Raw genomic sequence first — 27,748 nt, 5'->3', positions numbered from 1 at the left:
TTTATTCCCCCCCACCCCCCCGCCATTGTTCCTCATACATTCTCATCAACTGCTAGAAATTGCCCACTTTGATTATCACTACAAAAGGCTTTTTTTCTCTCCTGCTGGTAATAGCTCACCTTACCTGATCACTCTCCTTAAAGTGTGTATGGTAACGCCCATTGTTTCATGTTCTCTGTGTATATAAAATCTCCCCACTCTATTTTCCACTGCATGCACCCGATGAAGTGAGCTGTAGCTCACGAAAGCTTATGCTCAAATAAATTTGTTAGTCTCTAAGGTGCCACAAGTACTCCTTTTCTTTCAACTAATTTCATTCACTCTCAACCTTTGCCAGGTTCAGACCAGTGGCCTTGTGACAAGTGAGATTAGCCTTAGGCTGACTCACCACTCTGAGTATTTGGGAAGCATCCCCACATGGAGCAAATTAGGGAGATAATTATTAAGGACTGAATGATTAACCAGTTAACAAGGTGGCTCCACTCTTCCACTGAGGAAAGCTAAAAGGTAGATAGTATGAGAAGTAAGGTTGGGGTCAGAGGGATAAATACTGTTTTGTTTGACCTTTACTGTAAAGTTTTCCAGTTTTTCATTCTGAAAGGGGGGAAAGGGCTTCCTTTAATTCCACTTTCCCCACCAACCTCTTTCCTTCTCACCCACTTCCCTACAGTGCCCCAGTTTTTCACTTAAAAATAAGCAGTGAGCCTACAGGAAACTGTTAGGTCCTAATTAAAGATGACACTCACCTAATCGAACACATTCCATGGAAGCCTGGGGCCAGCTTTCCATCTCGGAGGCCTCAATGTAGTAACAGTGACCATGAAAGGGAATCCAAGATCTGCGTATGTCAGATGCAGGACATTTTCCAGGGAGTTGTGGAGGTTCAGTAGGGGCTACAACTGATAAGAAACCATGCTGTATGAAAGCAATAAAGGCTTCTCAGATATGTTACTGAAAACACATATATACTGTACCATAAGCAGCCACTACTAATTTGACCGTGATAGCATGAAAAAGAACCTCAGATATTCATGGTTCATGATTTGGGCCAGATTCTCTACTCTGCTATGGAGGTTTTACATTGGGGTAACTGCATTGACTTTAGCTGAGGCCTGGTCAATACAACACAGTTAGGTCTACACGAGGCAGCTCATGTTGGCCTAAGTATGTCAGTGACTACAATACTACAGCCTTGTGCCACTGATGTAAGTGCCCTACTACACCGACATAATAACTCCAACTCCCCAAGAGGTGTAGGGCTTATGTCGGTGTAGTTAGAGTGACACAGCATCTGTGTAGACACTGTGTTACTTACATTGGCTGTTGAAGCCATGAAATTGACAAGAAAGCCAGACAGCTAGAGCCCAGCTGCACCCCACTCCTCTGGAGAGCTGGGTGGCTGGACCCCATTCCTGGCTGGAAGCCAGGATGAGAATGGAGCCCTCTCCCAGCTGGGAGCCACAGGGAGCCCTGGGGGGGACCGAAAAGCCAGGGCAGCTGATACTAGACTTTCCAATAAATCTCCATTGATACTTCCTGTTGGATTAACAGATTTGTAGATGAGTAGAAAAGGCCTAATTCTGAAATTCTTGAGCATCCAAAACTCTCATTCATGTCAGAGTATTTGGATACGTAAGGGATGCAACAGTGGGTCCACAGCTTACAGGCTAAAAACAAAGTGGCATAATGCACCAATTAGTTTGTAGAATAAACTTTGAAAAATCTTTAGAATTCACTAGTTAGCGTCTGTCAAGCGCCAAGAAACTATATCAATGACTATTTCCTTTATAGAAACCAATATTGGAGCAGAGTACACGTCAACGGTCACATTCATTATTTATATATACAATAGAACCTCAGAGTTACGAATGCCTCAGGAATGGAGGTTGCTCGTAACTCTGAAATGTTCATAACTCTGAACAAAACGTTACGGTTGTTCTTTCAAAAGTTTACAGCTGAACATGGACTTAATACAGCTTTGAAACTTTACTACACAGAAGAAAAATGTTGCCTTTATCTTAATTTAAATGAAACAAGCACAGAAACAGTTTCCTTACCTTGTCAAATCTTTTTTTAAAAACTTTCCCTCAATTTTTTTTAGCAGTTTACATTTAATGCAGTACTTTGCTCTATTTGCCTTTTTTTTTTTTTTTTGGGGGGGGGGGGGGTCTCCGCTGCTACCTGATTGTGTATGTCCAGTTCCAAATGAGGTGTGTGGTTGACTGGTCAGTTCATAACTCTGGTGTTCATAACTCTGAGGTTCTACTGTAGTCATAATCAAGACTTGAATGCATTTAAACTTGAAGCTCACTAATTAAAATTGCTAAATTCAGTTGCTTACCATCAGACCTTTTACAGACAGAGAAGTAATTTTCATCACAAGACCCTGTCTTCCAGGTCCCATCAACATCTAAATAAACACAGGCCGAGCTCCGTTTTGGCTCCTCACTGGCCCACTTAGAGTACTTGATTCTCCAGTCATCAGTCCATTTGTAAAAGCCACTAGTCTAAAAACAAAAGACAATTAAGATAATATTGCATCCAAAAACTGTCTTAAAAAAAAGACTATTAAGGTCACAAACTCATGCACTGAAATGTCAGAAATAAGTTTGTCTATAAAACCTTAATTCAGCCCCCTTGTGTGTATGCCTTATGACATGATCTTTAATTACATGATCACACACTATTTCTTTCCACAGGATGCCTGCTTCTTTCAGAACACAGAATGGATGGTGCTCACTGAATGGGCAATTATTCAATATTAGATTTCATCCTCATTGTTCAGTATATGTCCCCAGGCCTTATTTATGGCACAGTACTCAAATCCTGCTTTGAAAACAGAATTATTCATTTCCTAATGAGCTTTTTTATGGTGCTCATCACTATAGTATCTGAGTGCTTCACAAACATTAATGAGGTGAAGTGATATTATTATTCCCATTTGACAGATCAGGAACTGTGCACAGAGATGTTAATGTCAAAAGTGTGCCCTAATTTTGAGTGGCCCATGACAGATGCATATGACCTGATTTTTCAGGTAACTTAGCATTATAAAGCACTTTATATGTTCAGATCACAGATCCCATTGACTTCAGTTGCAGTTGTGAGTGCTCAGGACTTCTGCAAAATAGGCCCCAAATATCCCAAGTTGGGCACCCAGAAAACAGGCACATACAATAAAACCATGTCTACATTGGGATACTCAGGAAAGTTAAGGCAAATCAGCCAAAGGTGTGAAGTTAATGTGCACAAGTTAAAGCACATTAAACTCCCACTTGGCTGCTCAAAGGAGGATTAAGTTACAGTGAGCTAAGGTCACTTTACTCCTAAGTGAGAGCATCTACAGGGGGTTTAATGCACTTTAACTTGCGCACATTGATTTCACACCTTTAGTTGATTTGCCTTAACCTCTGAGTATCCCCGTGTAGATATGGCCTTACTGACCACCTGTGAAAATGTTAATTTAGTGACTCGCCCAGCATTACTCAGGAACTCTGGGGCAGAGACAGAATCCATTTCTTCAAGGGAGTATTCTATTACCTAAACCATGAGACCATCCTTGCAACCATACACCTTCCAACGTGTGCAACATATGTCTCAGTGGTCCTACAGACAACAGCCACAATCACTGCACAGCACCAAGTCATTCAATGAGCACTTTCCAGGCTGTGCAATGAATGAAGCAGGGATACTGTGGGAAAAAAATAGCTTGTGATCATATGATTAAAGACTATAGGATAACACATAGGTGCAAAGAGTCCAAATTAAGGTTGCACACAGAATATTCTTAACATTCATAGTTTTTTAAATGTACTTTCCTAGTTTTTTGTTTGTTTAAAGCAAACTGAAAAAACACAAATTCCACCATGTGGAACCATATTGACTCCCACTGGTCTTATAAGTAGGGCTAGAACCTTTGGCTCCACAGCACAGACCTCCGCTACTTGAGCTAACGAGTGACTTACAGCAGTAGTAGGTTGTTATCCTCTGTGTAGGCCAGCAATTGCAGGGAGAAGAGGCACACATTTGTCAGCCCATTTTGCCACAATTTGCTGACCACAGTGGAATGCTGAGGCTCAAGACTCTTGGGTAGTGGTCATAGACTTTCTGCCTCTGACCTCCCCAAGCCTGACCCCTTCTGCCCTGGGCCTCTCCAGCCTGCTCTTGGCCCCCCTCCCCAGGCCTCTTGTTCCAGTTCTCCACCTTCCTGAACTCCTCATCCTAGTTTTATTTTCTTCAACCCCAGCACCCTTATCTCAATCTCCCCCACCCCCAGCCTCCCTTGGCTCCTTGTCCCCTGCCACAGCTTCTTGACCCAGCCTTGTTACCCCTGCCACAGCTTCTTGACCCAGTTCCAGTCCCTCATGTTTCCCCAGCTCCATTGCCCACCCTTTCCAACTCTTTGTCCCAGTCTGACACCCGCTCCCCACCCCGGTATCTTTGTCCCCCTCTCCCCAGGCTCAACTGCTCAGCCTTGTGCATTTCAGCCATGCTTCCTCCTACCCCTCCTGCTCACTGCCAAGCAAGAAGAGCACAAGAAAGGCCAACTCCCTGCTCATGGTTCCTGTGCCTGGTACCTCGGTGGCCCCTGATTGGCAGGCAAAGCATTGCAGGGAGACTCTTTGCTCTGGCCCTGCAGCCTAGGGCTGGAGCCCATGCATTGCTCTGTGGAGAAGGGATGGTCGCAGTGAGGGAATGGATCATGCCCACAGCAGATGGAATATTTGTATAACTTAGCTGCCAAACTCTAACAAGTCTCTGCTGAGCATGCGTGAACTGAGATGTTCAGAGGCTAATAACTCAGCCAAATTTGGGCAGATTGTCATGGGGAGGGCAAGTAGCAGATCCTTGACCCCAGCCCCTGTCAGACTTAAACCCCTGCTTCCAAGTACAGAGGGACTAAAGCTTCCCAACAAAACAGTTGTGAGAACTAATTAAGAATGTAAGTAAACAGATGGGTAGGGTAGCACTGCAGCCCTAGCCACTGGAACAAACAATGGCAGTGATAGAGCCTCTGCAGTAAATTCAGCCCAAAGAGTTCCAAAGCTCGAGTTCTATACTTCTGCAGGCATCTGGTGGAGAGAAGTCTGCTAAGGAGGATGCCTGAAGTTGCCCACGCCACTTGTAACCCACATTCTGCCAATAGTTTGGGGGTCCAGTGAAATGCAAAGTGGGTGGCATGGACTGGGAATGGTGTGATGCCCGGACAGCTAGGGGATAAGCTGATTTAATGCATCCCCTTGTCATTCTCCCTGGATTTTAAAATTGCTCCAATTCAGTGGAAATTCCAAAGGAAGGCAACCAACAGTAACACTGCCTGCCCTTCCGCAGTACCAATCAGGCACCAGCTTCAGTGAATCAGGCCTTGAGGCTTTTGGGATCTTCAACCATTTTGCTAAATAATTTTTTTCAAAAGGAAAACACCCCCTTTCACCTGCTATTTGTTTGTCCCTTCTCCCATTCCCAGGATTCCCCCTCTGCACCTATCCCCATGTTCTTTCATGGCTTCTCTCCCTCCACCACCATTTTTATGGCTTCCACTCTCCTACTGGTCTCCTCACATTACTGTAAAAAGAAAAGGAGGACTTGTGGCACCTTAGAGACTAACAAATTTATTTGAGCATAAGCTTTCGTGAGCTACAGCTCACTTCATCAGATGCATTCAGTGGTTTTCTACTGCATCCGATGAAGTGAGCTGTAGCTCACAAAAGCTTATGCTCAAATAAATTTGTTAGTCTCTAAGGTGCCACAAGTACTCCTTTTCTTTTTGTGAATACAGACTAACACGGCTGCTACTCTGAAACCTGTCACATTACTGTGTTTCCACAGGTATATAATTCCACCCACAGTTTGTCTCCTCTTCACACACCCTTGTCTCTGTCTCCCCATGCCCATTTCCATGGCTCCCACCATTCACTAGCTATAGCTTAAACTGCTTGTGAAGCATGCTAACAGGAACAGTGGGAGTTCTTTCACAATCACTGCTCAACTATGAGACAAAAGCAAGCACATCAAACAGAGCCCTTGGTAATAACTGCAGGCAACACTTGAGTAAGGAATGTGGGAGGTCTGATTTGACAGAGCATCAGCATCATATTCACACTTATTTGATGTTCTTACCACATTGCTGTTAAGACCTATCCATACAGGCTGCCCGATTTTTAACACTTGTAGCCACAGGAATGACTGGCTGTACGGATCTAAAATACTGGCAAGTTCTGAGTATTCAGCCTTGCAGTTTTTTCGTGCTTCTTCCCAGTTCATTCTGGAACTGATGAGTGAATAGCCACTGTTACCATAAAGGGTAAAGCCTGAGACTGGAACTGTTGTTTGGGGATTATATAATTTAGGGTCTGTAGTAAAACAAAACAAACACACACACACACACGGAAAGGTCATTTTGTAGTACATGGACTTACTGTTCCACTGAACAACAAAGGTCTGCAGTATTCAAACACTTAAGAGTGATAGTACTAACAGAAATTAAGACTGGATGCACATCCCAGCCATGACTTCAGTGACAAAAAACATGACTCGGAGTTCTTTTATAAAAAGCCATGGTCCTTGTTGCTCTGGCTGGCCACTACTGAGCCAGACTCTCCCATGGATTTATACTCATTTGGCTCCCTATGCACTGGATTGTGATTAGTTTTAATGCAACTGTATTTATTAAGTGGAAACACAATCTTCCCACCGACTAACCATCCCCTTGGGAGATCAGCAGAGCCAATACACCCCACCAACAGCAAATGGGCAGAGAGGGGATGGGATGGGGGGATATAATCCAGGCAAGGCTTCAAAATCTGGGGCCCGAACACTATCCCTCAGCCTCCCCCACACCTCCTTCACCCTGCCCTCCAAATTAATCCACAAACCACCATCCTCTCTCACACAGAACATCAGTCAACAGACTCCAAGCAGCCACCCCTACTGTCTCTGAGCACTAAACACTTTAAAAAATTCCTTCTCCTCCTAATCCAACCCTTTCAAAACAACCTCGTTCCACATCACCCTATCGAATCATTCCATCCAAAGCAATTCATGCTCTCCTCATGGTTCTGGTGGGTTGTAGCAGGGGGGCTCTTTCAAAGCTTCCCTTTGGGCCGCTTGTCATTGTGAGGAGGGGTCCCAGGTCAGACCAGGCTGCAGGAGAAACAACTCTGGCCCTTGGTGCTCTCCCATTCTTGTATCTATGTAAGAGCAGGGTGCTGCATGGCATATGCTGGCTTTTCTATAGGCCAGGCTACTACATGTATTAGAGATCAGTGTACATGTTTGTTTTGTTAAAATGTTAACACATAAGGCTGTGAAACTCATTTCATGTAAAAAGAAAAGGAGTACTTGTGGCACCTTAGAGACCAACAAATTTATTTGAGCATAAGCTTTCGTGAGCTACAGCTTACTTCATTGGATGCATTCCTTTGCATCCGATGAAGTGAGCTGTAGCTCATGAAAGCTTATGCTCAAATAAATTTGTTAGTCTCTAAGGTGCCACAAGTACTCCTTTTCTTTTTGCAAATACAGACTAACACGGCTGCTACTCTGAAACCTGTCATTTCATGTAGAGGCCAAAGGTGATGTGCTGCATGTGGAAAGTCAGCATTTAAACCATAAAGACAATCTAAAAATCACAGTCAAGTTTTTAATGCAATTAACTTGGAAGCTTGGTGAGAAAGAGCTCACCAGTGTTCCTCTGGCATATGTAGCTTTTGTTCGTTTGGCAGTCTGCATCTTTCCATTTCCCTGCTTCCTCAATAGGGTCCTTTATCATAACAACACAATCATCCTGGGGGAAAATGATACATAAATGAGTAAGAATAAATAAACAGCAAACAAGAAACAATCCTCTTCCTTCTGGATCTGCAGACCCAGATATCTTGCGTAGTTTAATCACCTGTGTATCTCTGTCTGTCACTATTTATATCCACTCTGGTCCACATTAACTAATCATCTGTTGAATTGCTTCACATTTCAATAGAACTGATATTGTGTTGTTGTGATGGCATTTCCAAATCATGTCTTCTCCCATGGGGCAGCCCTTTAAAACCAACTTCTCTATTGTTCAGGGTGCTGTTGTGACCACTCACCCCCTTCTCCTCAGATCACTTATCTGCTATATGTTTTTATTGTTAAAAGGAGACATACTTAGTCAAGACAATAAAGTAAGAGCACAACAAATGGAACTACAGCCATTATTCCACATTAGCCATTTCATTTATTATTGAACCACACCCAGTTATGTTTTATTATTAAAATAAGTTGACATAATGCTGGGGAAAATTTCAAAGGAATGTTTAGTGGTTTGTGTGGGGGGGGAAAGATGAAAACAAGAGGCACAGATTCCTCTTCGTTTGAGGATTTTATTCATACAATTGTATTTCGTGATAACTTAAGCACGAGTGCATATCTGCATCTGATATTTATATATACACACCATCCTCTTAATTTTATTATTCATTCTAAAAATCCTTTACAAGGTTCCAAAGTTACACAGTTATTGTCAGACCATCTTGTAACCTTTACCCATGTGAATTTCCTGACTAGTCCCAGTGAAGTCAATGGGTCTATCCACTTGAGTAAGGTTTTCAGAATATGGATCTTATTCTATCCAATTGTTTGGATTCATATTGTATCATAGAGAAAAGCTAAAACTGAAGTTTAAATAAAACCCCAGCGTGACATTTACTATCTACAAATACTTTATTTCTAGTAAAGCACCAACCAAATATACTTCTGGGCTTTTGCAAAGAAATATTTGAAAATGAAGCTCCAAAAACATGGTTCTACTGTAAGCTGACATAGCTATCCCTTTCTGCTAGTAAAAGAGTTCAAACTCTGCAGCATGACCATTCTACTCTCAACAGCAAGAAGTTAACGGAAATAAGCCTACATAAGAAATAAACCGTGCAAGTTATATATGGTTTGATTGACCTTATCAAATGTATGATGGTTTAATGATCATTTGCAATCCACATTTACCTGACTGCGATAATGTGGGAAACCTTTGGCCCAGTTTGTATAGTAGACACCACTTCCATCTGTCCATAGGAATGTGTACTCAGAATTTACATCATTCAGTCCAATCCAGGTATCAGTTGAGGCATCCTTGAAGTGGGTGATGAGGAAGGCTGAAGGAAAACAAACATTTTTACAAGTGAAGCATGGAGACACCAGAATATCCAGAGCTAGAATCATAATTATAAAATATAAACAAGATTGTTTTAATGGACTTAACACTTTAGACCAGCAACTTCACAGTTGAGATGGTTTCCATGGCAGTTAAAACAGAAATTGGGTGTGTCTAGCTATCATTTTCCCTAAGCCTGACTCTGCAACATTTAATCAATTTGAATGGTGCTTATGCATGTGCACAGTCTGATTTCATGTGGTCTGGATTTTAAAAAAACAATCATAGGACAAACTTCAACTGTCAAATTTTAGCATTACAGCACTTGCAACACCCGTCTATCTGCTATTAATTCTTCCAAGGCTGGGACTTTAAAAAAGGTGACTTAGGAAAGCCACTAATGCATGCACACAAATGTTATCATCAAAATCACATTTTTCTCATCTCTCTTAAGTGTCCGTTAATTATTAGTTTTAAGCAAAAGTAGCAGGCTCTATTGTAAAAATTGAAGCTTTGCATCTTTAACTTGTATATTAGGGGGACAAGCTGATGTCTCATCTTATACCAAAAAGCCTATACATTGCACCTTGCACTTCTTCGCTTAGTATGGAAACCAGGTTTCCTTCCAAATTTATACAAGCCGTTCGTGCAGCATGCCACGTCAATCTCTCTTTTTCATTGGAGCCGAATATTTTGAAACACTGAAAGAGAAAAGTATTAATTTGATGCCATTTCGCATCAAAAACATTTGAAATTAACAAGATCAATTTTGTGTGCGGTACAGGAGGTCAGACTAGATGATCTAATGGACCCTTCTGGTCTTAAAAATCTATGAATCTACAGAAAGAAAATATACATAACTAACATAAAAGCTCCTTTCCTTTAGCATCCAGTGAAAAATTTAACTGATTACTGGTTAGGAGAACAGAATATGGCTGTAAGATAACAACATAAGCATATAATAAAAGAGGAGGAAAACCTTTTATCTTATCAATTAAAGGACTAAAGATAAAGAAATACTCTCTGGCCTGTTAAAAATGGTGAGGGAAATATACATATTAGAAGTGAAATAACAAAAGAATTTGCTCCTGGCTATAAATAACCCTCCTCAGCCAATGGGAAGATTCCAGTGCAAAGTGTGGGGAGAGGAGAAGGGTAAAAGCACTATGAAAGAAAATAATTTCCCATTCTTGCAGCTGCAGTATGGAAGAATCTAACCTGAACATTTTAAGTAAAGGTTTGTTTTTTCTTTTCACTTTTTGTATTTCTTCCATCATCCTTTTTCAACCAATGGTAAAAGTGTAACTATTTGTACCCCAGGTGCATTTTTCTGACAGGGAACGTGGATGATACATTTTGAATGAGTCATTGAACGGTAACCTGTCAAATATCCCTCTGTGCAGTCTCTGTTCATTTGAGCATTTCAGACCATAACGTACTGGGTAGTAAGAGTAAGCTCTTCCTACAGTGCTGATACCTTTGTATTCAAAGAACTGTTAGTTGGTATAAATGCGACTTTGAGTTTGCTAGGATGATACAGCTGCACCACCACTAGAAGGCAATGTTCTCACATGCTGCTGCTGCTAACACCTTGTAGGTGATCGTTCACCACAGTGAACTCTGTACAGTTCCACTGTCTCCTGGATGATCTACTGGTACCAGCATCTTAGAGAACAAGGCAAGGGGGAGTGAATATAAAGTCGCACTACATTTGTCTCACAGTGGAGATACAAAAAGTACTTGCACCAATATCTGCTTTTTGTGTATCAGTGAACAATTCCAAATCAATTGACACCCATTATATTCTGCAATTCTGAATACATCCTTTTGGGAAAGAGAGGGAGCGTTGTACAGATTTATGGATTTTTTTCCTTCTAATTCACTCTAGCTAAGAAGCAGCTTTACATTCTCTGTTCATGCTGACAGCTGGCACTTTTGCTCACTGAACATGTATCAAAGCGAGTATAAATTACAGACAAAACAGCACACATTTAGTTAGCTATACAATCTTTTTAAAATTAAGCATTTGCAAAGCAATTGCAGGATTGGGGCCTAAGCCATTTAAAACCTATAGTAACTCACAAACTCATTTCTTAGATGATTTCAATATGGATATAACGTCACCAGAATGGCCTGATCAGACAATCAGAATACAACTTTGGATAATCTAAACCCATACTACAATAATAAAAGACAAAAATTTAATTTTTCGTTCAGTTCCTTTTGCAAATAAAATATATGGAAGATGTTTGCTACTGTACCTTGTTATTAAACAAAAGCCAGTTTTGAGGGCATCCCCCTAGAGGTGCAGGTGATGTGGGAGCAACAGTTGAATGAGTAGTACTATTGAGCCTTTCACAGATGAAGCGTTTTGGAGCGCCACAGTTCAGATCATTCCACATACCTGGAACATATTAAATATGGAAAGTAAATTACTGGACGAGATGAAGACTGGAATGGAAATCTACCCCTTCTTATGCTAATTACAGTATAGAAAGTACAGTTCGTTGGCTTTTTCCCCCTGCGACGTTTAGGGTCCAGACACCTTAGGGGGAGAACAGGGGATATGAATCTCAAAGAATAAACAGTTGAATCAGCTGGTTGTAGACAATGTTATTGTGCTATAAAAATACATCAAGGAAGGTCTTTTATGAAAACTCGTAATATTTTGAACTTGATTGTCGCTATTAGATATGTATTCAAGTTATGGTTATGAATGTATGCATATTGGGGGAGAGAGAGAGAGAAAATTGTAATTGTAACTTTGGTGCAACTTCACCTCCACCTCACCACAGGGCAGTGAAACAATCAGACAGGGAGGGGCAGATGAGAGTATTCCAAGTACCTAACACTGTACAACCCAGGAAAAGGCAAATGGTGGGCCATTAAAGTTAACGGGAAAACACTGAAACAGCTTGAAACTGAAAAGAAAATGCCAGTCTTGGAAAACTAAGAAAGGAAGGAATTTCTCCTACTCTGAATCACCATAATCTGAGAGAAAATTTAAAAAAAAATGCTAACTATACAAGAAGGGAACGGATTTGAAGGGAAAGGCATCCAGAAACTGAGGAGCAACCTTTAAGTGAGAAGCTGTATGTGAAATGCTGGATCCACTTTTTGACAGGGAGCATGCTGGGAAACTTTTCAAAGGCAAAAGGTAACTTGTACTAGAAAAGGGAATTTATCTAATTAGAAAGTGTAGTGCCTGCGGTTGCATCTTTATGTGTATTTTCTGTGTAACTGTATGTGTTTGCTTCCTCTTACTCATTCATCTTTGAAACTTTGATTTTTCTATTAAATACATGTTTGTTTATGTTTCTCCCAAGTAAGTCTCTGTTGTACAAAATGTCTGGAGTGCGTGTATGAAAGTGAACTGATAACGGGGGGAGGGCTGTTTTTCACACCTTCAGGGGTGATGAACCAAAAGGGAAAAGTCCAAGTGTCTGGTAGTTAAAAACTCAGGAAGGACAGATTTGGGAAGTCTCAGGACCAGTAGGGCTGTTGGTGACACCCTGCAAGGAGTGACAAGGCCGGTGGAAGCCAGGGTGAGACCTTTACACTTGAGGGCTGGCTACTGGTTTCAGGGCCCTGAGCCATAGTAGCATGGTATTAAGGCCCCTAATTTACAAGGCAGGGTGGTGAGAGAGCCACTTACTGATCTGGGTGGTCCCCAATGTCACAGCTCCCAGAAAAATTTTGTTGAAAAAGAATGATTGTTTTCATAATTTCCATGGAAAATTTCAAGTGTTTGTCAAAAAACCCTAAATGCATAATATTTCATCTGAACACCTACCCATTCTCCTTTATAGGCCAGGCTTCCTGGTCAGACTACATCTCTTGATGAGAAGGGAAAGTGCATCATGACAATTGCATGGCCCAGGTGGATCAGTAGAGACGAAGTCTGGCTGGGGGCACCGCCCATAGAGGAGAATAAGGACATGAAGCTCCCAAACTACAACTCTCAGGTGGCACCTCAGTAACATTCAGAATAAAAATATGTTGATTTTCAGACAACCCCCCTGCCCCCCCCTTTTTTTTGAGTGTTCGCTTTTTGATGAAAAATCCAAATTTTCTATGAAAAGAGACCCTTTCTGCAAAAAATGTTGTGTAATTGAAACCCCAATTTTCCACTGAAAAACAATTTTCAAGGAAAATTTTTGACTAGCCCTAACAGAAAGATGTTAAAGGGTCTCCATGTGTGACATACAACTGGATTACTTCATACACAATCCTCCTGTTTCCCAGAATAAAGAGAAGTTACCTCTCGTAACTGCTTTTCTCCTGAAGTGTTTGCCTCCACAGAGCCACACCACTATTGTCCTATGCTTGGGATAGTGATCTCAGAACCTTTTTGAAGCAGTATCAATTAGTGCTTACCCCACAAGCCCTGCTTTCATTCTATAGCCAAACATATGCAGTGGCTGTACTCCGGTATTGCTGTAGGGGAACATCTATTTGTCAGGGAGTTGCTTTGTACAGCTAGCCAGTACTCAAGAACAGTGCAGATCAAAAAGGAATGGAGAAAAAAAAAGGAGGGAAGTGGGGTAAGGGAGCAAACAATACTAATCAATGTCAGAAAAGCTTATAAAGTTTGATATGCGAGTTAAAGATGCCTCTTGAGGTGATTTAATATATGAAACCATCACTAGCTGCAAAGGCACATAAATCATTTTCTACTATAGAACTACAATAGGTTAACTACTCTTGCAATTTGTTTTACTATGTTATCTCTATCACTATCAATCTAAGATTCTTATATGATCCCCCTGCCATAATATCTGAGCACCTCACAACTTTTAATGTCTTTATCCTAGCAAGACAGGGAAGTAGTAGCATTATTCTCATCTCTATTTTACACATGAGGGACTGAGGTGCAGAGAGACGAAGTGACTTGGATATATTAGGTATCAATTCTCCTCCCCCATCTTCTGTATTATAAAATATTTATAAATTGTTATTAAATTATTTATGTTATAGTAGTGTGTACGGGTCCCAACCAAGATCGGGGCCCTATTTTCTTAGGGACTACACAAACACATGGTAAGAGACTGTTCCTGTCCTTGAAAGCTTATGCTCTTAATAGACAAGACAAAGTTTAGAAGAAATAAAATGTGATTGTCTCTGTTTTCTGATAGAAACTGGGGCAGAGAGTTTAACTGATTTGCCCATGGTCACACAGAAAGTTTCTGGTAAAGCCAGGAATTGAACCACATCTCTTGAGTCCCAGTCCAGTGCCATGCCCACAAAAGGTGACATTTTTAAAAAAGTGCCTCAACTGTCTTAGCGTGATCTGTGCTCCACAGTCATTTAGATACTGTTGAAAATCTCACTCAGTATCAACCCACTTAATATAATAGATGACTTTACATGAAACATGTGTATCACACCCACTCCTATGTTACCCAGTGCAGAGCTGTTACGACACTGAAATATTACTATACTCACCTGTACGGGTATACATGACCACACAGTTTTCATCATTATTTGCAAAGTTTGGTTCATTTGGAGCCCACGCTACATAGTTTATTGGGGTTCCATCCATCCAGCTAAAAGAAACAATGTAGCAGTAGTTACTGGATAGATCCATTTTTATTTTTTAAGGCCACATTAATCATTTGATTTTACATTACAGAAATTCTAGCTAAACAACAAAAAAGCAGCTTGGTGAACATGGCTTTTTTAGTAGGAAGAGAGCCTGAGACATAAGCCCTTGTATCAGATGCCTGGTAGGAGGCCAGAAGCCTGGGCTAAAGTAGTGGTCAAAGCTTTGCTGATATAAAGCAAAGTCAGGTTGTAAGCAAGAGACAGGTCTGCTCACAAAATCTAGCAAGAACAGGGCAGATATTGCAGAAACACACACATTCCTAAGAAGTGCTAGGCACAGAACACTCACACAAACACATTCCAGAAGGGTGGTACACCCCATACCAAATATGGTACAAACACTCTTCCCCAAAGATAACCCGAACATACTGACCCCTCCTAAAGATAAGGTTAGGATGACAGTGTGATGAATTGGTATTTTCCACTGAATGCATCCGATGAAGTGAGCTGTAGCTCACGAAAGCTTATGCTCAAATAAATTGGTTAGTCTCTAAGGTGCCACAAGTACTCCTTTTCTTTTTGCGAATACAGACTAACACGGCTGCTACTCTGAAGTGTGATGAATAGAGATGTTTTGATTCAACCAACATGTACAAGGTAATGGGTGGTAACAACCCACGTCAGGCGGCAGTAACTAACTATATCAGAGGGGCAATATGTAACTTGTTTGTAGTGGGGTATAAAATGAAGTCTCAGAGGGAGTGTCTTTGGCTGGCCTGGGAATAATGGAAAGTCCCACCATTAACTGAACTAGTCCATTGCAATGGGCACATATGTGTTAGTGTACCTGTAACCATTGAACCAGGGCATTAGGACTGTGCTTCGTTGACAATAAACCTGACCAAGTGCCTTCACTACAAACTGAGTCTGTGGTTATTGGGCCGTTCGATCGAGGTTTGCTGTGCCAACTATCTGCGGAGAGCTGGGAAGCACACAGAGAACACACACACACACATCTAAGAACAGCTTTATGTGTGACTTTCATTAGTATTAATGGAAATCATATGGCCAAAGTCCTGGAGCTCAAGTAGAGAATATTCTTTTGTTTTTTTAACTTATATTAGCCCTGTGTTCATAATAACTAAATTCATTTAAATTATAACAGCTCAGTGTTAAACGAATGTCATATGTACCTTATTTAGATAGATATACTAATACATTTCATATCGATACATTCTATTTCCCCACCTGCATATTTTCTCGGAGTTCATGGATCACAACACATCACTAAAACAGCTAGCTGAGATAATTACTTGTATGTGTCCAGAGAACAACAATTACAGGCATCTCTGTAGGTTGTTGGGTCAGAGTCCCTACATGTGGATTTAGCGGAAGTTTCCTCAACTCAAAGGCCTAATCCACTGGCCCCAAGCAAGAATGATAGTCTCCAGCAGGGGGCATCGCAGACACCCTCACTGTATGCATGCTGCTCTCAGCAATGCAACAATCACTTCTTATCTTAGTGGTTGGTGAAATACTCCCAAAATAAAAGGCAATTAAAAATGAAAAAAAATCTCAGCTCTCTGGGGAGGAGATGGGCAAGTAATCTGCCAAGGCTGCATATCAGCAGAAAGCAGCAGCTACAGGTGAGCAATTTGTATCTTTTCTTCAAAGATACCCAGCTCAGAACATTCCCAGTTTTGGAGCCAACACAACTCCATGAATGTCTCTACAAGTAAAATTCTAACAGGAAATGCAACACACAATGCTTAACTGTAAACATATTGTTTCTTGTCAGAGACACTTCCAGAGCCATAGAGGAAGAAACAGTATGCAAGAAACGGAGAGAAATGTTACAAGTGACAAGTAGCAGTACATAACCAGTCAAGGAGGAGGGTGAAACACAGGATGGCAGAAGAATAGACTGCAGCAAACAGAATTTCCAGTAAGTAATTTGCCCAGACAGTGGGTGTACGAAGCAGTAGCTCCAAAAGGCAGGACTGCAGCTAGAGCTACTGTCCATGAGTGGACTTCCATTAATGCTAATGAAAGTCATACAAATAAAGCCATCTGCACAAATGAGCCACCCTGAGTAGTGGAGCGAGTGGCTAAAGATGAGGCTCTGAGTGACTGTGACTCATAACCAAATGTCCCAGTAGATGGCACCATAACACTTTGTCTCTCGGTCCATGGCCATAGATGGACAAAGAAAGATGTATGAAAACACAGACCTTGGGAGTAGAGAAAGACTTCCTGGATCCCCATTGACATGGGAAAATATAATTAACCAACACTTTTGGAAGAAATTCAGGGGCTGTCCATACAATCACTGAAGAATTTTGTAGGAAAAAAAATAAGTCAACAAAGCCTGTAGCTTATTCACTCTAGGTCGGGTTAGGCAACCTATTGCATGCGTGCCAAAGGCAGCACGCGAGCTGATTTTCAGTGGCACTCACACTGCCCAGGTCCTGGCCACCAGTCCGGGGGGCTCTGCATTTTAATTTAATTTTAAATGAAGCTTCTTAAACATTTTAAAAACCTTATTACTTTATATACAACTATAGCTTAGTTATATGTTATAGACTTATAGAAAGAGACCTTCTAAAAATGTTAAAATGTATTACTGGCATGCGAAACCTTAAATTAGAGTGAATAAATGAAGACTTGGCACACCACTTCTGAAAGGTTGCTGACCGCTGCTCTAGATGTTGAAACCATTGCCACCAGAAAATAACCTTCTAGGTAAGGAATGTGAGCTCACAGATATTAAGTTTTGTCTCTGATGGCTCACAGTGAACTCTGGAGCCAAAGCTGGAATGCTAATATACAGGGAAACAATGTCAGCATGGGGAAAAGACATTCTGCACAACATGGGCGTCGCATGGCTCTGTCATTTGGGGAGGCTGGCCCAGGTGCCGGAAGCTCCCCTGGTACCTGCATCATGGCCTCACCTCCTCCCCTGAGGCCTCACCCACACTCCACCCCTGGCTCTGCTCATACTCGGCCCCCTCACCTGCAGCTCGCTGAGTCATTCCACCCACCCAAGACCCACCCCACCTGCCAAGTCCCTCTCCTCCTCCATCTCCCCTCTCACAAAGGTGCCCCCGCCTGCTGCTCACTGAGTCCTTGCCTGCCGCCACCCCTTCCCCCAAAGACCCCCCGCCCACCACTCACTGAATCGCTCTATCTCCCTCCCCCAAGACCTTCACTGCCCACTGCTCGCTGCATCCCTCCACTCCATGCAGGAGGGGAGGGATTCAGTGAGTGGCCAGCACCTCAAGGAAGGGGGATGGAGGAGAGGAGGGACTCGGCAAGCGCGGATGCCTCGTGGGAGAGGCGCAGCAGGGATAGGAAGAGGTGGAGCGCAGGCAGGGCCACAGGAAAGAAGTAGGAGGAGGCCTTGGGGCAGAGTGCAGGTGGGGCCACTATGGCCCAGGCATCCACACTTTCAAAGTTGATGAGTTGGTGGCTGCGCTGCAGGGGAGGCTTAGCCTCCCCTGGCCTATTATACCTGCCATCTATGCTGCACAGGTTTTGAATAAAAGGAGATGAAGCCTCAGCACTGTTGACTATGCCAGAAGCACAAGACATGAGAATTAGTGTACAGGTGAAAATCTGAAACTAGAAAAAAGATTTTCAACAAAGTAAGGAGACGACATCAAAGCCTGAAGAGCATGTAGGGTCAGAGAAGCCACATGATGAAGCATCGTGGAGGTGAGGTTAGGAGTGCCAGTTGGAATCACAGGAGAGACGCGTAATCAACCACAGCCAGAAAAGATCTGACCCTTTGAGAAGTAAGAGGGAGTGATGCAAGAGGCTCACTGCTGAGAATCAACTGATTAGAATTTGGAACTGAGTTCTGCACAGGGGTACAGATCCAAGAGTGGGGATTAGCTGAGACGGGTATCTTTGCAGAAACAATTTTGCAGATCAAACAAAATTGCTGAACTTTTAAATATTCTTGTCTATCCACTAACTAACTTCTATAAAATACATGTTTTTATTTATTTTCTAAATAAAAAAATTATATTCTGGAAATGTTGTGTCAAGATTGAGCCCCAAACAAGTTTTACCCCCACCCTCCTTTGAAATTGAAACTGTAATAACCCCTTTAAGGACAGCTTTGCTAAATACAATACTTGTACTATGTTCTACAAGCCTGATGTTCATTGTTTACTTACCTAAACTTTTTATCAAGGCTCACACTTAAACCAATATAAAGGCAATCCCCAAAGTCATAATAGAAGCTCTAAAACAAAAATAAAATTTTAATTAAATGTAATAACATAATGTAATTCTGGTTTCGTGCCTATTGTACAGCATGCATAGTCAGCAAATGATTTGTTAACTTGCTGATGGTGGAGGCATTTTGCCATAGTATGGATTATATCTGAAGAATACAAGTCCTTCACCTGATTGCCAATATTAAAGTAAAAAAGAAAAGTAGAGCGGGATGAAAATGAAGCAGAGGAAAAGCTGGTAGGATATAAGAAAACCTGCCAGGCTGGCAAATTTTAAAATGAAGCAAAAGTACATTTTGAAAGAGTTTAGATTTTCAACAAAATTGCAAAGAACATTGTTGACAAACATACCAAATACTTTGTTTTGCTGCAAAAAATAATTTCCCAACCAACTCTAAGTCTCAGTTGTCTGGGTTAAAATCCTTTAAAATGGTAAATCCATGGCTCACCTTCTCCTCCTCTACCTCACCACAATTTATGTTGCAAAATAGCAGAGAAAAAGCCTCTTTCAGAACAAGACCGTGACTCCATGATTTTATATGGAATGAGGTTTCAGCAGATCCCTTGCATCCCATGGTTGTACCACTTCAAAATTTTTACATGTGCTGATAGCTCAGTAACTCAAGGTCAGATTTTGCATCCCTAATTCCGTCAAAATGTTATTGAGTTTAACAAAGGGAACAGCTCTAGAAGCTAGCAACAGTTAGTTTGCATTGTATTTCACTTCTTGTAAAAAGAAAAGGAGGACTTGTGGCACCTTAGAGACAAACAAATTTATTTGAGCATAAGCTTTCGTGAGTGGACTGCATCCGATGAAGTGACCTGTAGCTCACGAAAGCTCATGCTCAAATAAATTTGTTAGTCTCTAAGGTGCCAGTAGCTCACGAAAGCTTATGCTCAAATAAATTTGTTAGTCTCTAAGGTGCCACAAGTCCTCCTTTTCTTTTTGTGGATACAGACTAACGCGGCTGCTACTCTGAAACTTCTTGTAAAGAAGCTGAGGACTTATCCACACTTGGAAATATACCAAGATAAATGTTCCAGAGTACTTATTTCAGTACATTTCCAGGTGCAAACAAGCCCTGACCCTTGCTGGATGTTACCTTCAGAGCCTGACAAGGTGGTGCAGATATATGGCATGACAGTGCACACTTTACAATGTTTCAGAAGCGGATTGTGAGAAGTGTCTGGGTGTGCTGCACTGCATTACCCATTTCTGAAATAGTAAATATGTTTCTTACATATCTCCACAGAAACTTTCTTTCACTTTCACCCTCGATGACAACAAGATCTCCAGAATTCTTCTTGCAGTACTCTCGGGCTTTTTCCATAGGCAAAGTTTCATGGCTGAAATAGTATGCCTTGTCCTCATATATAATCCATCCATCTTCACTGACTTTATATGTATATTCTGCAAGATAAATAATGAAGACACATGTATGGTATCTCTACAACAGGTTAGAATCATTACATGGTAACATTTTTCTGGTAACAGGAAATACAAAACCTACCAAATGTGGTACTTGGTTCAGGTTTTAATGTTGCTCCTGTAAAATAAAATCAAATCAAATCTGAATCTGTTGTATATCTCATGCATGTTCTGTCCATGACATTTATTATTACAGTAATTATCATTTTAATGTGGAATAAGAAAATAAACCCCAGCATTATTTAATACATTTTCCATGTATTGACATACAATTCATAAGAACATATGACAATGTTTAATATTCAACAAAATATCATTTTAGGCCCAATCAATGGTTAAGCTTAAAGAACATATTCATGTCCTCAAAGTAGGATTTCAGATATTGATAATACGAAGTATAGACCATAAGCTACTTTAAAATGTGTGTCCTAAAACATGTTTCAGGTGATGAAATCCATGACTCCTATTTAGAGTGAAGCGGTGTCTTCCATTTAGAGTGAAATGAATAAAGTGTTTTGATGTCCTCAAGCACACACTAGGTTTCAATATCTTTTCACTGAAATACTTTCCATCAAGTCTGGAAGTTGCAACAGCTAACAGATGTTAGCATTCAGAATCCTCCCAGCCCCTTCAGAGAGCCAAGAGTTTTTCATTAAATTGGCACTATCAGCTGGGTGACCCTGCTATGTTGTGGTCTCTTCATCAGGCCAAGAAGAGCGAGTGAAGTCATGGTCATAGTCATAATGGAAGGGAGCCTTTTGATCATCTGTATGTCTAAATTTAATTCAGAGGTTTGAATTACCACCTCCCACTTTGTACCCACTGTGTTACATTGCTCTGTTTGCATGTAGCCTTATGAACAGTCCATGAAACTGACTCAACTGTTTGTGTTTAATATTCTAAATTAAAGAAGGAAGTCATCCTACCTTTTTTTATTTGGCAAATCCAGTCACCCAAAGTTTCACAGAACATATCGTTCCACTGCATGGCAGTGTATCCATTGAACATTCCACATTTTTCATTTCCATCATAATTATTGGGTTCTCCATCTGCCCAGTTTTCATAGTTTACCTTTGGTAGAAACACAACTCTGTGACTATTTTCCTTTCAAAGAAGAACAATGGTTGTGCTCTGCAAGGGCAGAGGGACCCAGTTTCATTTCAGTCCTTAAATCTCGCACCCATTGGTACAGTCAAGGCTGGGACTATTAGGGAAACAGCATACTCTGTCCTTGCCAGGTGAAGGAGGAACACTCTGTGACTCTTCCAGCTCTGCTAGCCCCTATCAACAAAGATACCAGCCATGACATGGGCTACAAAGATGGAGCAACGTGGGGCAATGGCCTAGTTTTGCTACTGTTGGGATGGGGGAGGGGGTTGTCTCTTTGGATGATTCAACCCAAGATTAACTTTGGGTGGTATAGTTCCAGTTTAGGTTTTGCTGATTCCAGTCTATTAAATAGGCGAAAGGTAACAAAAGCTTAGTTGGACCTGTGATATACAATGATTTATAACAGTAAGTAAAAGATTAAGACAAAGAGACTTGTACAAACTGTTTTGTTTAAACAAACAGAACCAATTAGGGAGTCTCCAGTCTTTCGACAATGTTACAAAAATTGTTTTAGTAACAAATTCAGATGTTGCTAGGATGAAATAAAGCTTCCATGAGTGGAGCCAATGTGTTTTGGTTGGTTAATTTTGATGGAATGAGGTTGCCATGACTTTTGGGCATTGCCTTTTTACCATCTTTGTTGGCACCTTTCCTCTTATATGCAGGGATCACCATAGCTAGACAGTCATCTCCAGACTAGACTACTCAAATGTACTCTATTTAGGGCTACCATGAAAGGTACTCAGAACATAAGATTGGCCATACTGGGTCAGATCAATGGTCGATAGAGCCCAGTGTCCTGTCTTCTGACAATGGCCAGTACCAGACACTTCAGAGGGAATGAACAGAGCAAGGCAGTTATTGAGTGATTCATCCCCTGTTGTTCAGTCTCAATTTCTAGCAGTTGGAGGAGGTTTAGGGATACCAGATCATGGGTTTGCATCCCTGACCATCTTGGCTAATAGCCATTAATGAACCTATCCTCCAAAGCACTTTGAGCTCAGCATCCCCTTTCTGGGTTTGATACTACTCAGTACATGGAAAACTAGGCTGTTCACAGAAGTCCTTCCAGGAGCCATTAGCAACCCAGACAAACAACTTAAAAACCGAGGCAATCCTGGGATGTCTCAGAAAGTATCCAGCCAAGCCCAGCTCTGAAAACAGTTCAGCCACAGTTCCCAGCATACACTGGGGACTTTGGTGCAGTGATTTTCGGCCTTTTGCCTGTAACAATCTCTCTTTGCTGGAGCTGTGCCATTTCTGTTCCATTGTCACCACAAGAGCCAGGGTGCAAACACCATGGCCACATTCCATCTCTTTGTACAGCCTCTAGCACTTCCTCAATATAAACATTCAACAATATTAATAGTAAGGGTTGGAGGAGTGACAGGAAAGTTAATGCATAGAATGGAGTGGGGAGGAAGCTGAGGCCTGCACTCTGGGGGAGCAGTGCCACACCCCAGGAGGACCTTTCAGCAAAGCAGGGAAAATGAGAGAAGCTAGAGGTGAGAAAACCTTGTTATTCCGGCATTCTATCACATCCTCCCCTGGGCCTAGTGCAGGATTGTTCCCTATTGAGTATTTTCAAGTGCTTTGTCATCTGGCTGAAAGCATCCCAAGCAATAGGGCTCCTGCCCCTTCCCAAATGTGACCTCTTCAGTGGGGCAAAATCTTGTACTTTGTACTAGACACTCCCTGGCCCCATCTGCAAACTAAGACACTGAATATTCTCTATAAGGCCCCAAATAGTAGACATCAACTATTGCAAAGAATCCAAGTTCTGCATCTGCTCCAGCTGGTAGGGTTGGCAATCTCTTCATGGCCCTGGCAAAGTTTTAGATTTTCCAAAGCAGTAAGAAATCTTTCAGTGCTTATGCAAAGAAAATAATGCTTGAAGTAAGCTGTTTAAAGCTACTAAATTATGCAGCTACAATTGTGATGATCACTGATCAACTGCCACTGTAAAAAATCCTGCAATAGTGAGTAACAGATATATTGCCTCATGTAAATGCTGTTGTGAGATCAAACAGGGTAGCTTAAGGTGGAAGGAGGGCAGAAGCAGAAATAGGTTGAGTAAAGACTGCATAAAAACAATAGGATAAATTCAGAAAGCCAACTCTGGTGCAAAACAATGAATTACTCACTGGAGAGCCATCACTCCAAGTAAACCCTCCATCAGGATCAAAGGCACTCAGACCCATCCAGTATGATTTATGGACATGAGCTCTTTCCCTAAAATATTATATATAAATGTAGAAAGAGAGGATGGTATATAAATCAAAGCATGCATATCATTATACACAAAACATTTTAGGACTTGCAGCATGTCTATAAGTTTGAATGTTTTCTATTCAATATCTCTAATATGCACTAAAGACATAAGAAATATTTTGCTTCCCTAACATGATAATTTAAATTACTTACTTAATTTCCAGCATCCCCAGCAAAATATACTGGGACTGCACATGGCAGTAGGTCGAGTCATACAATGCTTTGCAGGAAAGGCCCCAACTGCTGAGTTACCACCTACAATGATGCAGTGGTAAATGCAAATTAATGCCATAGTCCTGCAAAGAACGTAAGCATGTGAGTATGGGACTACTCACGTTCACGTGCTTAAAGTTAAGCATGTGCTTAAATGCTATGCCAGATCAGAGCCTTAAATTACATGCACACATACGAGGCTTGGCATGGTCTATGCCTAAATATTTTTCTTAGTCTCTCTTTTGGTTTTTTGCCTTTATTAACTAAGAAAAGATCCTTGTGCAATATGAACTACTCTTTTATTTAAAAATGGTTCATCCACTTATTTAATTACAGACAGGCCCAAAATATAAACTTTAACTCATTGAACTAGATCTGATTGAAATTTTTCTAATGAAAAATATTTTGTGCGGATAAATGGCCCTGTTTCAAAATAAAAATGTGTAAAAAAAATTTTTTTTCCAAAACTTTTCATTTATTCTACAAAATCAGAACAAACAAACCAAGAAAAATATCCCATTCATTCTACCTTCCTCCAGATCTCTGTGTTTCCTTCCCCCTTCCCTTTTTCCAGTAGCAAAAAAATTAAAAAGTTGGGAAGAGGAGAAAAAATTAATGGAAAGAAAAAAGAGAAGTGGGGAGGAGAGGGCAGGAAAACCAAAGCCAAAAAAACTGAGAAAATGAATTTTTTTCCAAAATGAACATTTTGAAACCAATTTTTTTTTATAATTTTCATGAAAAAAATCGAATAAATGAAAAATTGTTCCAAACCTGTGGAATGTAAAGGGATTTGAAATGTTTTCTCTCATTCTTTTTCTTGTTGTTGTTCATTTTAGATCATCTCTACACTGCATCTATTTCCTACAGATCACTGTCACATTCCTCCATGTCTTTCAGACATTTCATCCTGGATGACTCATCATCTGCATAAGCTCAACATGGGTAAAAATGCAGAGTTCCAAATTTTCAGCAGTACCCAAGAATGCCGCTCTGGTTGATTACGCCATCCTCCTCCCTGTAAACAGGGCCACAATCTGAACGTCATCTTTGACACCTTCCTTTTTTCCTCCCCAAACATCCAAGCCACAACAAAGCCTATTGCTTCCCACAGAATTTCATTTAAAAATCCCTTCCTATCTATCATAATGGTGAACTCTAGGTCCAGGTCCTAATTACAGCTCACTATTGCAACCTTTTCCTTGCCAGTTGTTTTGATACCCACTTTGTTCCTGTCCACTCACAATGCTCTGCCAAAATCATCTCTTCCACTGCTACCTCTTTGAAGCCATCAACTCCTAGCTCCCCATAGATCTGTACAGCAAGTCTAACCAATTTTCCTCACTTTCAAGAGCCTACATCACTTAGCCCCAGAGAGTACATCTGAGTCTGCCTTTTTGGCACTCCCCTATACCTTCTGCCCTGACACATGGAAACACCTCTCAATGCCTGTTTGCATAGCCACCCCATCTCCTCTTTCAAATCCCTTCAAAAACCTTATGTCTGCAATCTCACATACATATAAAATTAGTATGAAAATCTGAGAATAAAAATGAGAAAAAAAATCAGAACCACAAAGATGTACAGATGGCTAAACTGAGTAACTGCATGATTTTACTAAAACACTTTCACCCTTTACTTATCACCCTCACTTACAGTATCATATCTAAAGTCTAGACTGTAAGATCTCCAAAGGCAGGGCCCTGTCTTTCGCTGTCACCTCCCTACCATATTATTGAGTATGGTCAATAAATAATAAACAATAATAATAAAAATGTATGTCTGTTGTTCGGATATATTGCTGTACTACCTTCAGTTAACTCTGGACCAACATTTAGAAACTCCCAAATGACACTCAGAAATCCGCACAGATCAGAAATCTGATGCCCAATTTTGTTTAATATGAAGTTCAAATGCTGCCAAAGCCCACCCCCACTCTTTTTAATGCAACACAAATGTTTATATTTGAATAAGAACCATGATAGAGACACATAGATTTTCAGCTGAAATGACCTCTTTCGGAAAGGATATTTTGTGTTATTTTCATGGAATAAATTTCAAGTGAAGGAATAAGGGCAATGCAGATACTCACAAGCCATTTATTATATTTTGCTCTTCTTCACTATGGATAGTGGCCAGATCTCCTCCTATAGCTCTACAAAAATCTCGAGCCTCAATCCATGTTTTCATATGTTTTCGTCCATTCTGAAAATGCTACAGAGAATTGTACAATTAAAGACTGTGCTGGGCATCATAGAAATTAAGAAAAAACATCTGTTATGGTCCATCTTAGTCTCCCTGTCTAACACTGCCTACATTCATCCATTGCCTTGTGACTGCTGCCAAAGCGTTGGTCTATGCCTGCTCATCTCTTGAAATTGGTTACTGCAGCCTCATCCAGTCTTCCTTCTCTGAGTCTCTAAGAATCCCTACTGTAGTTTCAATTGACTATGGTGCTCTTCCTCACTTTCTGTCCTAAACCACTGGGAAATGCTTGGTATCCTTGAGGATAAAAGGAGCTATGTAAATGCAAGTTGCTGTTGGGTCAATTGAAGCCAAGTGTTTCTTCAAATTTATCTGCTTTATGCAGTTATAAGAAAGCATGAGTACTTTGTGTTCAGGAGTTTAACACCTACTTTGAAGCATGAGCTACTGTGGGCACTTGAATGCCATCCATCTGGGCATGAGGGGGCAGGAGTTGTTGTTGGAACAGGAGGAGGGGTCACTCCCTCAACCAATTGTTTGCAGAGAAACATTGATTTCTGTTCACAGTTCACAACATCCCATAATCCAGCTGTAGTTCCAGTTCTCATGGCAACACAGCCTGGCTCCCTTCCTTCATGACACACAAAAGAAAACAAAACTAATTAAAAGAGTCTTATTTGAATTAACTTAATGATCTCTTCCCAAAGTATGTACTTATTATTCTATTTTTCTTAAATGTATCAAGTGGCGGCTATAAATTTTGCTGCAGAGTCAAAATCACTCAATGTTACATGTTCCATATGCATACACCCACCAGCAGCTATGGTAAATAAATACAAAAATTAATAAATAGTCGTGACTTTGATCATGAGACTTAATGAAGAAGTTATATAGAATTTCATTAACAAATATAGAAGCTGGATCGAGCCAACTTCAAATCCCCAAGTAACAAATGAGTTAAGGAAAGCTAATGTCCATCAGAAGCAGCATTTCCATATAGTCTATTAGGAAGGTATTTCTAGCATATCCAGTCTGATGTATTTATTTTTAGTACAAATGAAATCATTTCAATAATGTAGTCTGCAAATTTTTTAGTTTTATGCTGGCAGACCTTCAGAAATGTTCTCTAATTTTGAGACCCTCACTTTTTAGATGTCTAGAAAGACACCATGTGACACCTTGTGCCCGATTTCCAGAGGTGCTGTCCCCACACTGACAGCTGGGCAAAGTTTTTCAGAAGAAATAATTTATTTGCTGAAAAAAGTATTTTCGGTCGACCTGAAACAATTCACAAATGTAACATGAATTCACTGAATAGTTCCGGCCAAAATTCCCCCCCCCCTTTTTTTAAGCTAAATTCACACAGAGATTTAGGCATATTCACAAAATAGCCAGTGGAGAAGGTGGTGGTGGTGCTCCACTTATAACTTTTAGCCCCATGGTGAGTGCACTTATCTGGGATGTGGGAGCCCCAGATTCAAATCCCCTTTCGGAGCAGGGATTTGAATCCCAGTCCCCACTGAGTGCCCTAACCATCAGTTCATGCACTATTCTGGGATGGGTTTCTCTCTGTCTCTCCCACTGAAGTAGTTCTAATTTGTATAAATAATT

At 40.9% G+C, this 27,748-nt stretch overlaps 1 protein-coding gene across 1 annotated transcript in view; it reads right to left on the bottom strand.

The window, feature by feature from the left end:
* The window catches only part of LOC141981924 (macrophage mannose receptor 1-like), a 63,838-nt gene that overhangs the window by 8,503 nt on the left and 27,587 nt on the right, over positions 1–27,748 (bottom strand). The window contains exons 12-26 of the mRNA XM_074943544.1: positions 26,569–26,768; positions 26,025–26,146; positions 23,596–23,683; positions 21,268–21,412; positions 20,424–20,459; positions 20,154–20,323; positions 18,853–18,920; positions 14,573–14,673; positions 11,389–11,531; positions 9,714–9,828; positions 8,980–9,128; positions 7,684–7,786; positions 6,121–6,353; positions 2,342–2,507; positions 747–899 (exon numbers count right to left, since the gene is read on the bottom strand). Of these exons, the coding sequence (XP_074799645.1) occupies positions 747–899; positions 2,342–2,507; positions 6,121–6,353; positions 7,684–7,786; positions 8,980–9,128; positions 9,714–9,828; positions 11,389–11,531; positions 14,573–14,673; positions 18,853–18,920; positions 20,154–20,323; positions 20,424–20,459; positions 21,268–21,412; positions 23,596–23,683; positions 26,025–26,146; positions 26,569–26,768 (1,992 nt within the window). The remainder of the gene's footprint in view (positions 1–746; positions 900–2,341; positions 2,508–6,120; positions 6,354–7,683; positions 7,787–8,979; positions 9,129–9,713; positions 9,829–11,388; positions 11,532–14,572; positions 14,674–18,852; positions 18,921–20,153; positions 20,324–20,423; positions 20,460–21,267; positions 21,413–23,595; positions 23,684–26,024; positions 26,147–26,568; positions 26,769–27,748) is intronic.

The sequence above is a fragment of the Natator depressus genome, chromosome 2 (assembly GCF_965152275.1).
Source record: "Natator depressus isolate rNatDep1 chromosome 2, rNatDep2.hap1, whole genome shotgun sequence".
Classification (NCBI taxonomy): domain Eukaryota; kingdom Metazoa; phylum Chordata; order Testudines; family Cheloniidae; genus Natator; species Natator depressus.
The sequence above is the reverse complement of the archived record's forward strand: the minus strand, read 5'-3'. Positions and strand labels throughout refer to the sequence as shown.